Source organism: Onychomys torridus, chromosome 13 (genome assembly GCF_903995425.1).
Source record: "Onychomys torridus chromosome 13, mOncTor1.1, whole genome shotgun sequence".
NCBI lineage: Eukaryota > Metazoa > Chordata > Mammalia > Rodentia > Cricetidae > Onychomys > Onychomys torridus.
The window spans coordinates 49,582,193-49,595,213 of NC_050455.1; the positions used below are offsets into that span (position 1 = coordinate 49,582,193).

The 13,021-nt window shown below is 47.5% G+C and overlaps 1 protein-coding gene across 1 annotated transcript in view; it reads left to right on the plus strand.

The window, feature by feature from the left end:
* The window catches only part of Pde6a (phosphodiesterase 6A), a 62,421-nt gene that overhangs the window by 20,249 nt on the left and 29,151 nt on the right, over positions 1 to 13,021 (plus strand). Inside the window, exons 6-10 of the mRNA XM_036205059.1 lie at positions 4,150 to 4,214; positions 8,172 to 8,238; positions 11,283 to 11,330; positions 11,779 to 11,928; positions 12,420 to 12,563. Coding sequence (XP_036060952.1) covers positions 4,150 to 4,214; positions 8,172 to 8,238; positions 11,283 to 11,330; positions 11,779 to 11,928; positions 12,420 to 12,563 — 474 coding nt within the window. The remainder of the gene's footprint in view (positions 1 to 4,149; positions 4,215 to 8,171; positions 8,239 to 11,282; positions 11,331 to 11,778; positions 11,929 to 12,419; positions 12,564 to 13,021) is intronic.

Genomic DNA, 13,021 nt, shown 5'->3' on the forward strand with positions numbered 1-13,021 from the left:
TTAACCACCCCTCCCTCAATCCTAGGTCCAAAGCCCTCTAACAGCCAACTAGATCTTATTTCATCTCCTTTAGAAAGTACAATGCCATGTGTGTGTTTAAAGGAAGAAAAACTGCCATATTTCCAGGCGCTGTCATTTGGCTACCGCTGTAGTTGGTGGCCCTTTCAAAGACCCCTGTCACAGTGTCGGCTGTGCAGCAGAAGGTAACAAAGGTGCCCTTGATGGCTGTGGTTTGGTTTTCCAGAATCTGTGAATTCGTACATGAATGTGGCCTGGAAGGCCACACAAGAGCTGCAGTGTGTAGGAGAAGCCCTGTTTTGCCTGACACACTGATTCTATTTTGCTGCTTGTTTCTGAAAGCAAACTGAGTCTCCAGTAGGCTTCAGAAGGAAGAAAACATAAAAACCCAGCACACTAGCCAAACCTGTTAGACATGCTAGGAACTTTTCAGATGAGTCCCATGGCAGCTGTACTTTGGCACTATACGATCAGCCCTGGTGGCAGCAGCATGGCCACATGCTCACCTCCTAGACGCTACAGCAGCCTGTGTTGCCCAGCTGGGATGTTTGAGAACCTTTTCTTCTCCTGTCTTTTTTATTATTTATTTTTATTTTATGTACATTGGTGTCTTATCTGAAGGTATATTTGTATGAAGGCATCAGATCCCCCGGAACAGAAGTTACAGACAGCTGCAAGCTGCCATGTGGGTGTGGGAACCGAACCCGGGTCCTCTGGAAGAGCAGCAGATGGTCTTAACCACTGAGCCATCTCTCCAGACCCTTTTCTTGTTTATTTATTTTTTATTTCAGGACACAGTCTTACTCTATAGCTCAGGCTAGCCCAGAACTTACTATGTAGGCCAGGCTGGCCTCAAACTCATAGTGACCCTCCTGTCTCTGATTCTTGACTGCTGGGATTACAGGTGTGACCACCACAGTTAGCTGACCCAGAGTCTCTTTTCTTTTCTTTCTTTCTTTCTTTCTTTCTTTCTTTCTTTCTTTCTTTCTTTTTTTGGTTTTTCGAAACAGGGTTTCTCTGTGTAGCTTTGCGCCTTTCCTGGAACTCGCTGTGGAGACCAGGCTGGCCTTGAACTCACAGAGATCCGCCTGCCTCCGCCTCCCAAATGCTGGGATTAAAGGCATGCGCTACCACCGCCTGGCTCTCGAGTCTCTTAATATAGCTCAAGTGGGCCTGGAACTCACAGTCCTCCTGCCTCAGCCTCTGAAAATGCTAGGACTACTGTCATGAGCCACTATGCCCAGTGATTTTCAGTATTTCAACTTACAGTGAGTTGGTGGGACTGCACCCCACTGTGCATGGAGGAGACGCCAGCTGTATTTGTTTAATCACTTTCCCGGTGATAGTTGTGGTTAGGTGCGGCCCGCTGAAAGTTCTTCTGGGGTGTAGAGAACAGTGCCTTCAGGCTGTGCCTTGCCTTGAGTGATTTCTCGTTATAAAACAGCAGTCGGTTCCATTTTGACTGCAAGCGCTGATTAAGAATGGTTTGGTATGTCATTTGTACAAGTAAACAGCCACCACCTGTCCAGTACCAACCACGAGGCAGACTGATGACTCACTTACGCAAAGAAAGTATGACTCCGTCTGAATGTAGCATATTAAATAAGGAACATATGGTTATTTGCATCAAAACTATTATCAGAGCCTAGGTCATACATGTCTTTGATCCTAACATGCTGGAGGCAAAGGCAGAGGCAGAGGACCAACCTGGTCTACATAGTAAGTTCCAGGCTATCCAAGTCTACATAGTGAGACCCTGTCTCAAAAAGCCAAAAACAAAACAAAACTTTATCAGAAAAACCAGGCCTGTGAGCCCACTGAACACATGAGAAGAAGAATGAATGAATGAATGAATGAATGATGCAACTCTGTACTTGATCATATAGAATAAAATAATGCTGGGCCCTACAGCATTCTCCAAGCCCTTCATCAGACCATCCTGTTTTTGAGTCTTGGATCAATAGGTACTGAGCTCTCAACTCTTCTATAACATGTTTTACACACACACACACACACACACACACACACACACACACACACCACTATGTAAGTATAATGCATAATCTGAGAGTTAATATTTGTATCTGATTGAAAAAAACCCGGGACTGCCAAAAGCCACAAATGCCAAGTGAGATCAATAGTAATTGGTGAATTTAAGCCATTGACATTGATATAGTTGTGAACTTATTAATCAATAAATTCTGACATTATAGGACATAGGCATGTCAATCTATGCTTCTGACAGAACTTGCTCACAGAGGAGGTTTGAAGCTCAAAATCTTGTCTTTAAAGGCCTTTTAAAGTAATGTGGCTGAGATGTATGGATGTGACGGGCATCCTTGAGACTGTGTCTATAGGATGCATTGCCACACATGGAAATGCTGAGTCAGAGAATATGTGCAGTTTGGTTCCAGAGATATCCTGCTGACTCTCCACTTGCAACTGTAAATCATAGGTAGGATCGTGCATCAATAAGATTTTTGTTGCTGTGGCAAATATTGAGGTTTATAGGATGAAGGATTCCCATGCTCTCTGAGCCTGGCAGAGTTCTTTGTAGCTCCATTTGACTGGTGGAGAGTGAGAGCCTTTTGTAGCTTTTCTTTGGGAGTCAGATTCAAGACCCAGATTCCTGAGGCAGGTGGTGGTGCATGTCTGTAATTCTAGCATTTTGTGCATGCCTATAATCCTAGCATTTGGTGCAGGCCTATAATCCTAGCATTTGGTGCATGCCTGTAATTCTAGCATTTGGTGCATGCCTGTAATTCTAGCATTTGGGAGGTTGAGGCAAGAAGATCAGAAGCGTAAGGTCAACCTTGGCTGCATATCAAGTTTGAAGCTACTTGTAAAGGACTACATGAAGTCTTGTCTCAAAAAAACTTACCAACAGATGGCTCAGCAGGTAATAGCGCATGTCATCAAGCTTGACGACCTGAGGTTGATCTCTGGGTCCCAGATCATGAGAAGAAAGAATCAAATCCTATGAGTTGTCCTCTGACCCCCCCCAACCTTTGCTGTGATGTATGCACACAAGTCTACACACACATGCCTACCTACCTACCTACCTACCTACACACACACACACACACACACACACACACACACACACACACACACACAACCAGTGGGCTGGAGAGATAGGTCAGTGGTTACTTCCTATGCAACCATGTTGGGGAGGGTAGGCAGAGGGAGGAGAGACTCCTTTGGGCTTGCTGGTGGGGCCACCATGCCTCAAAGGCATATAAGGTGGAAGTGGTGGAGGAAGATACTGAACACCCTCTGCTGGCCTTCCCACACCTGCAAAGGTTCATGCACCTGCCAGCACAAACATGTGTGCACCCCCCCACACACACACACACATACACAATCCCAACAAACAAATTATCCAGACTCCTGTATTTCAGCTCATCACACTATTTTTGCAAATGGAAAGAGGTCTAATAGCTGAGAGAGACACACGGATGTGGAGTCAATGCTTCTTAATAAATGCAGCCAAGTGTCTGTTTCAGTAACAACTAGTTTGCAGGCTTGCAACAATCCAGTGGTCATTGTCTGAGAAACTGTGTCCGAGGCAACAGAGATAGAGATTGCAGTGCCATTTTTTGCTTCTATCCCTAAGACATATAGTTGAAGGGTCTCTGAGCTAGAAATCAAGGGCCCGGGGCCGGCTCATTGCATTGTCTCACTATACAGTAATCCTTCCTTCTCCTGCATCTCAGTTCTCATCTATGAGAGGGTTGCTAAGCGGCCCATCACTCTCAGGCATAAAAAGGATCTGATAAGATAATAGAATTTTCCATGGAGAGCAAGAGGAATGGAACCATCTGTCAGCTGGTTCTATGAAAGTCTGTGACCTCCTATGACCTTTGACAGTCAGCTAAGAACAGTGAGTGCTGGAAGGCAGCAGAGTTCTCCTTAGAGAGAGCTAGGAGCAAGCTTGGTGCCCCTGAAAAGACAGTGAAGGACAGGGTATGGGTGCCATGTCTTAGGCATGGGTAAACTTGGTGTGTTCTTTGCCCTGTTTAAAAAAAAAAAAAAAAAAAGGAACGGAGAAGAAAGGATCAGTCTAGTTTCATGGTGTACTTCTGCTAAAGCTCTGCCCTTACTCCGTGTGTAATTTTCCTCTTTTGCCAGGAAATTAACTTTTACAAGGTCATCGACTACATCCTGCATGGCAAAGAAGACATCAAAGTAATCCCGTAAGTTGCACCTCCAGACATGACAAACTTCAGGCATGAACTCTGATCAAACCCTGGTCAGCCATGCCCTTAGTTGGAGGCAGAGAGAGCGGGGGGGGGGGGGGGGGGGCGGTGTGAGACAGTGAAGAATTACAAGGTGGTATCCGGAGGAGTCAAACTACCATAGCAGTCTGTGTTAATAAGCAACCTCAGCACCCCACCCAATAGGAAAAAGAAAAGATGATGGTCTTAAATTGAGGCTTTCAACCACTTCTGGGGTCCAAGAAAAGGGCTAAAGCAAGAAGCTGGGAAAGAAAGTGACTCAGGACCCAAGGAACACCACATCTAGAAAAGGGCCGAGGAGGAAGGACACTAAGGATGTGTAGAGGATGATTTTAGGAGTAGAGAAGTTGCATATTCCAGAAAACTCATCTCCCGACATCCCTCCCTGTACCGAGAACCACCCCCAGAACTCTTCCTGGAGACGGGTTCACTTTCTCACCTTAACTGTAGGCTCCTTAAGCTGCCATCGGTGAGAGGGCCACACCTTTAGCCGCTGCCCCCTCCCTGCAGGGCCCGAAAGCTGAAGGGATTTACCCTGCAGTGCTCTAATCCTCAAACAGTGGAGAGACCTGGAAATGCTGACTCAGCCTTGGCCACCAGGTCAAATCCTAAAATACTCCTCTGTCACTCAGAGAAGCTGTTCTCGGGTCTGTCTTCTGCTAGTGGAGGATGAGAAATTGTCTCATGTGTTATGCCTGTGTCATGAGCCCCCCAGAGATCATCAGCAGTCTGAGTTCACACGCAAAAGCAAAGAGCCTTTATTGTAAGCTTAAGCTTGGGCTTTCCATCCATTCCAACACAGCGGTCGGTCGGATCAGGGAGAGAGCATCAAGCTCGGTTGAGGCAGGGTTTTTAAGGAGTAAAGAATGGAGGTGTAGGGGCATTCTAGATTCAGATGGGGGTTGAACTCCTGATTGAGCAGGAGTGAGGTAACAGAAGTCTTGTCAAACAGGGATTGGTCCTGGCATTGCTACAAGGAAACTGGCAACCTCTATATAGATTATGTAAACTATCCTTTATGTTCTAGAGCATTTAGTACTTGTTTGTCTCAATTCTGATTGGTCCCCCACAGGGTACAGTTTGTGGCTTTTCCTGGTTATTGTAAGGGTGAGGCCTAGGCCCAGACCTAGCCCTGTCACGGCTGGGCAGATGTTAAGTTAGGCCTCTTCATCTCACATTCCCCTGTTGCCAAGTTCTCTGTTCCAGTGCATTCCTGTTGGTGTAACTACTGGTTCTGGGGATGGCGAGATGGCTCAGTGGTTAAGAGCAGTAGCCACTTCCAGAGGACCTGGGTTCAACTTACAGTACCCACATGGTGCGTTTGTAACTCCTCAGCTTCAAAGGGCACCAGACACTCACATGGTGCACAGATATACACGTAGACAAAATATCCATGCATATAAAAAAAATTATTAAAGTAACAGTTCTTTGTCACCACCACCCCCTTTCTCCCTCTCTTTCTCTCTCTCCCTCTTTTCCTTCTCCTTTAAATAAAGTCTCACTATCCCTGGCTGGCCTCCAACTCATAACCCTTCTGCCTGAGTGCTGGGATTACAGATGTGTACCACCGTGCCTGGGTCTGAGTTTTCCTGAGCATAATTTTTTTTCCTCCTTATTTTTGTTTTGTTTTGGTTTTTTTTTTTGGTTTTTCGAGACAGGGTTTCTCTCTGTAGCTTTGGAGCCTTTCCTGGATCTCCCTCTGTAGACCAGGCTGGCCTCGAACTCACAGAGCTCCACCTGCCTCTGCCCTCCTTAGTTTTTCAAGTGTGCATTCTTCAAACGCCCTGCTCTCTAACCTCCTTTTCTTTTCCTTTTTATTTCTTTTCTCCCCCCATGCCTCTCCCCCTTTTAAAAACAGGGTCCCAGGTAGCCTAGGCTGGCCTGGAACTTGCCATATAGCAGAGGCTGGCCTTCAGCTTCTGATTCTTTTCCTCCTTCTCCCAAGTGCTGGGATTACAGGCAGGAGCCACCAGTTCTAGGTTCTACCCCCTTTCCTAGCTTCATGCTTATTAGACTTTATGTCTTTTACATTGTCACAAGTCACAGCTTTCCTCTGCGGGGTTTTTTTTTTTTGTTGTTGTTGTTGTTTTTTGCAAGTGTGTATGCATATGTGTACGTACAGGTTCACATGCTGTGAATGTATACTCGTGTGTGCACATGTAGAGGCTAGAGGTTGATACTGGGTGTCTTCTTGGTCTCTCATGTGAACCCGGAGTTTAGCAGTTTGCTCTGGGGATCCAGTCTCCACCTACCGCTGCAGTCACCACTAGCCAGGGCTTTACCGCTGAGCCGTCTCTCTAGCCCCGGCCCCCATGTTTTATTAATTCAGCACACCTCACCAATAACTCGGAGACATACTCTACGATAGACAGAGCTGAGTTAGTTAGTGGTGCTGCTTCCCCTAATCTCAAACTGGGAGAGGAGCTAAGAGGTGGCCAGCAACACGTGCATGAATAAATTGTGCTACCGTGGCAAGAAGGGAAACTGCCGGACTTGAAAAAGAAGCCAGACAAAATAATAAGCATCGGGTAATTCCTTCTAAATGAGGTTGAAAAACTGGCCAATCAGGTTAGCGAGTACAGGGAAGCAGACCCAGGTGGGAAAATGCTGCAGAAAAGCAACATAATTATACTGGAGTGATGGTTTTTTTGGGGGTTAGGAGGAAGGCACGGTTGAGAGGGGCTGGGACTTCCAAACAGCTGACACTTCGGTTCTTACTGGTGTGGGGTTTCTGAACTGTTTACTTTCAGGGGTGTGTGTGTGTGTGTGTGTGTGTGTGTGAGAGAGAGAGAGAGAGAGAGAGAGAGAGAGAGAGAGAGAGAGAGAGAGAGAGCAAGCGAGCACATGCATGCATGTGCACATTCTGAGGCCAAAGGAGAATGTCGAGTGTCCCTTTTCTTTTTTTTGGTTTTTCGAGACAGGGTTTCTCTGTGTGGTTTTGGTGCCTTTCCTGGAACTCACTCTGTAGACCAGGCTGGTCTCGAACTCACAGAGATCCGCCTGCCTCTGCCTCCTGAGTGCTGGGATTAAAGGTGTGCACCATGATGGCCCGGCGAGTGTCCCTTTCTGCCACACTCTGGCTGATTCTCTTGAGGTTGTCTCTCTTGAACCAGGAGCCAGGCTGGAGGCTAGCAAGCCCCAGCCATCTCCCCCCCCCCCCCCCCCCCCCAGTCCTCTGCTCCTGTGCTATGGCCATAGGTATGTGGAGCCACACTCAGCCTTTTACATGGGGTCTGGGAATCTGAATTCAGTCCTCAGATTATGCTCAAGTACTCTTACCCTTTGAGCTGTCTTTCCAGCCCCAAGTTCACTTTCTAATGAGTGATGATGATTGTTATGCATTTTTCTGAATGTGTATACTTTTTTCTTATAATAACTGAGCAAAAGTAATAAAATCACATGTCTCCTCAAGGAAGGGGTCACATTTTGAGAAGGGCATTGCCGGGTGGTTTTGTCATTGTACCAATGCACACTAAAGAGGCTATGATATCACTGGGTGATACCTCTTACGGGACCACTGACATTGACTGAAGCATTGTCATACAGCATGTAACTGTAAGCCCAGGAGCTATAGTGCTGTTGTTCCTAGAAATGAGTATTAAAGTATTAGCTTTGGGCTTAGTCCATGGCAGGAACTCACTGCCTCTCCACTTCATGAGGGAAGACAGGGCTTAGGCTCCACGGTCTGTAACCATCAGTAGAATGAATGTTTGCATAGTCCAGCCTCGTGGACTATCAGGAGAATGTCCTATTTGTGACCTTCTTTTCCATTTCTGGATGTACAGTAGATGGCTGGCCAGCCTTGAGGGCTGAGACAGCTGCAGGGGATGGAGGTGGGGGGCTGGGCCAGTGGGAATTGGGGAGGCACGGTCCCTGACTCGAAAGTCACTGTTTATTTGTCCTTGGCCTTTACAGGAACCCGCCTGCGGACCACTGGGCTCTAGTAAGTGGGCTCCCCACTTACGTGGCCCAAAATGGCCTGGTAAGTGGACCATCGTGGAAGGGGGAAAGAGTTTGATTCCGTAGGACAGCAAAAAGGGTTTTGGATGAAGAGTGGGAGGAAAATGAGGGTCAGTGTGGGACTCTTTCGAGCCAGAGTTTCTTGTTTTTCTAGTTTACTCAGCAGCCAACCCACAGAAAAGAGCAAATAATTGACATTTGGGGGAAATTAGGTAATACAGAGAAATCATTCTTACACAGAAAGGTGTATAGTGTCATTGATGACAGAAACTTGCGCAAATATGTCAGGGACAATGTCATGACTAGCTGACCTACCAGGCTCCCCAGACACCAAGAACCAAGCTCTTACACCAGACTTAATTGCCCTTCCCAGCCTCCCCCTCCCACCCACATAAACAGCAGAGCACCACTGTGTCACCTCCCTCCATACTTGTATGACAAAATACCTAGCCAGGAACCGGGTGTAACTTTGAAAATCACACCTCCAGTGACCTAATTCCTCTAGCCAAGCCCTGTCTCCCAAAACAGCTCCTCCAGCTGGCAACAAGCTGGCAACCCAAAAGCCTGTGAGGACATTTCATATTTAGACCAAAACTGCGTCCCACCCACTCAGGGTCGAGGGCGGAGTGACGACGTGCTCTCTCCTGTGTCCCAGAGCAGGGTCACGTCTGTTAGCTACACACACATCACCCCTATGTGCGGTTTTCATCTATGGCAAAGCAGTCCATCATGGGAATCAAGTGGCCAGAAAACCAAAAGGAGAGGGTAATGAGGTGTGGATTCCACAGTTCCCTTCGAGGGCGTGCTCCATTAAGTGGAAGAGTACTTCCTAGGCCCACTCATCTCTTAAAAGTTTCTACTACTTCCCAGCAAGGTCTCGTTGGTGACCAAGCTTTTCACCCATGAGACTTTGGGGGCCCTCCATATCCAGATGCTACGGCATGCAGTCCTGGTGCGGAGATTGGGAGCAACCTGCTGCATGTGCTTAGTGTTATTGGAGGATTAGGTCTGATCAGGGCAAGAAGACAGATTTCCATGTGGCTTTCGAGGGAGGAAGGAGCCAGATCTAGTGGGCCTTGGATGCCACTTGGATCGAAGGCTGGCACTTTAATCCACAGGTGCCTAGAAGCAGACTGAGAAGAGTTCAGTTCAAGTAAGAGGTGATAAGAATCTCCAAGAAGAGGGCAGGGCTGTGGCTCAGGCATGGAGTGCTTGCCTGATATGCTTGAAGTTTTATCTAACCGGTTGTGGTGGTCCACTCCTGAAACCCTAGCACATAAGAGGTGGAGGCTAGAGGATCAGAAGTTCAAGGTCACCCCTGGCTACAGAGTGAGTTCCAGTCCAGCTGAGCTAAATGGGACAAATCAACAAAGACCAATCTCGATGAAGATAGACAGACACAGCCACTAGGTACTGCCGGTGACTCGGGCCCCAGTTAAATGTGCTCATTGAATACAACTCCAACAGAAATGAGACACAGAGCAGAGGATACAGGGTCAGGTCTCACACGGAGGAGGCAAAGCTGGCAGGACTTGGTGATGAAGCCAGAGGGCAGAGGAGCGGCAGGTCAGAGCAAGTCGTCAACTTCTGGATGGGCTGGACGTCGTGATTGTTGAGTTGGGGTAAACAATGACAAATCACTCTCAGTCAAGAAGAAGTAGAGACATTTCTTAGGAGCATGTCCAGCAGGTGGATGATACCATGGAGAGAGTAGTGCAGAGACAGAAATGGGGAGTCTTGGGTCAGGCAGCACTGGAAACCACAGGTACAGATTAAGGTTGAATGTGTCTGATGCAATACAAGGAGATGCCAGGGTTTCTGGAGCAGGTGGAGAAAGAGGATTCTGTGAAGAACAAACAGGAGAGGTCCAAGAGAGGCAGCGCCGTGGTAACCAAGGAAGCAACGTGAGAGACATCATGGATGTAGCACAGGGATCTGATGAGAAAGAAGCAGGAGTCCCACCACAGCATGAGGCCCTTGGCAGCCCCAGTGAAAGCAGATTCTGTGACAAAGTGGAAGAAAAAGCCAGCAAGAAGGCCACTGAGGAATGGTGGTCAATGAGCAGGCAGAGAATGCAAGGGAAAGGAGGGGAATGCTTGCCTGGGTGGTTGCTATGGTGATTGTGTCAGCTGAAGGAAGCTTAGCAAGGTTGTGGGAGAGATTGGAGAGAGCGACAATGAGAAGAGAGTAAGGGCATCTGATGGACACAGCCCTTCCAGAGGCAGGGAGGATGCTACAATGCACGAGCAGTACTTAGAAAGGAGCAAGGACTGCTCTCCCACTGAGACCAGGTACCCTACCTCTGCAATGGGCACTCATGGGCCATGTGGGAATGTTTTGAGAACTGAAAGAAGGCGTCCCTCCACAGGTGGATTTCAGCACTCAATCAGTGTCTTTGTGCAGTGTACACACTACACAGCTGTGTGTAGTGGTCCCATTATCGATGCTCCAGAGGGATCAGACTGATTTAGTCTTCAAGAGAGAAGTCTAGCAATATAGATTTAGAGTTAAAACACTTTTTTTTTTTTTTTAACAGCCCAAGGAAAGAATTCCTTCCTGTCAAACAAACAAAACAGAGCTCCAATGTAACTGAGCCAAAGATGCTTAGAGTAGCTTGGTGGAACATGCTTGTAACTTCAGCCCTTAGGAGGAGGTAGAGACAGGTTGACTCCAAATTCTAAACCAGTCAGGGCTATGTAATGGGATTGTATCCCCAAAAGAAAACAACACACACACACACACACACCCCTGAACACCCACATATTTAACAAAGAACCACACAATGGGATACTATGCAGTTATTAATGATGACGCTGTACATTTAGCTGTACATTTAGCTGTACATTTAGCCTAGAAATTAGCCTTGAGAATGTATAGAAGTAAACTCTACCAGGTGACCTCTCCTACCTGGTAACCTCAGTTAGTAACCCTGAGTCATTTTAAATCTGTCTACCTGATGAGGACAGCAGCTGCTTTGGGCAAGGACGCGTGTTCTGAATAATGAGTAGGATTTGGAGACTCTTGCTCAGCTCTGACCAGCTGTGTTACTTCTCTCCTGGATTGCAGATCTGCAATATAATGAATGCTCCTGCAGAGGACTTTTTTGCATTCCAGGTAAGCCATTTTTATTCGTTCTCTTAACCATGGGACTTTTTTTCTTTCTTTCTCTGAAAAGAGCATTAGAATACACTAGGACCTGCCTACTTTCTTGGGAACTGGGAGAAGATGTTAATTGAGTAAATTCCAAGGTCCCTTTTAATTTCAATGCATCTTTTTGACCTCGCAAACTTTCTGACCTCAGGACCATTGCCTCGGCTACTTCCTGTCTGGGACATTTCTGATCCTGGCATCTAACACCATGCCTGGCACGTGCCAAGCCTGACATCATAGGGATGGGAACCATAGTTCCTGGTGTAGGGAGTTTACAGTGTTTGTAGGCAGCTAAAGCCACATGAGATCCAAGTTCTGTGGCCATTGAGGTCCAGCCACAGCCCCAAGTCTACCCCAGCTACCCATGTAGCATGGAAGTGGGGGAGCCTGCAGCCCTGCTGTTCTCTTGTAGAAAGAGCCCCTGGATGAGTCTGGATGGATGATTAAAAACGTGCTATCGATGCCAATCGTCAACAAGAAGGAAGAGATTGTTGGAGTGGCCACGTTTTACAACCGCAAAGATGGGAAGCCCTTTGACGATATGGACGAGACCCTCATGGAGGTGTGTGATGCTGGGCGGCCCTCGGCTGGTAGGGTTCAGAGTCCACAAGCTTCAGGCTTGCTCTCCAGAGCAATCGTGGTGGGATCCTAGTGTGCAACTGCCTGACCGCAAGGAAGGATGGGAGTCCATAGTTCTGAGGAGCCTTGAGAGCCATTTTTCCATACCCCTTCCTCACCGCCCCATGCCGTTAATCTACTTCCCTCTTTGGGGCAGTGTTAGGTTCACGTGAGAGCTGTTGAGAAAATAGAGTCCCTAAGTACTTTCGGTTTGCTCCACACACTTCCCTCTGTGACATTATTTTTATATATATATATATATATAAACCTTTGCTTAAAATGCATTTGCCTCCATTACTTTATCACAGCCTGCCTGCCCCCCACAGCTTTGCAAACCCACTTTATAGCTGACAAAACAGAGGTCTCAACAGTCTTACCCTCAGTCAGCATCAGGACCCAGGCCGCCTTCGCCTCTAATCCTCTCTTTCTTCACAGTCTTTGACTCAGTTCCTGGGCTGGTCAGTCTTGAACCCTGACACCTACGAGTCCATGAACAGACTTGAAAACAGGAAGGATATCTTCCAGGACATCGTAAAATACCACGTGAAGTGTGATAACGAGGAAATCCAGACGATCTTGGTGCGTAGCCGCCGTCCCTTGTTTCTACTCTGGGAGAGTATGCCTTGGAGACATGCCAGCCTGAGGCCAGATGTGAAACCCATGAGGCACAGCCTGGCATAAATGGGTCCATCCCTGTCTGTCCCACCTAGCACAGAGACGTGACAGGCCTCAAAGGTGAATGGATGGGTAGGTGAGCACCAGAGAGCAGCCATCAATGACTGACTGTCCCAGGAGCAGAATCCCTTGCAGGGTCACCTCTATCTTGGGGTCTTGACAGTACTAGAAGCCCACTTTTCCCTGGGCTCAAGACTGACTTGGCACTAGAGACCGTGGCAACCAATCTCAGCCCTTACTCTGGCAGGATGCTTATGTCTGGCAAACCTGTGGATTGGGGCCATTTCTTAGAGCCTTCCTTCTATAGGGTCACTCACTTAAAAGTCCCACACATGTGACAGAGTTTGGCAAGCAGAACGGTA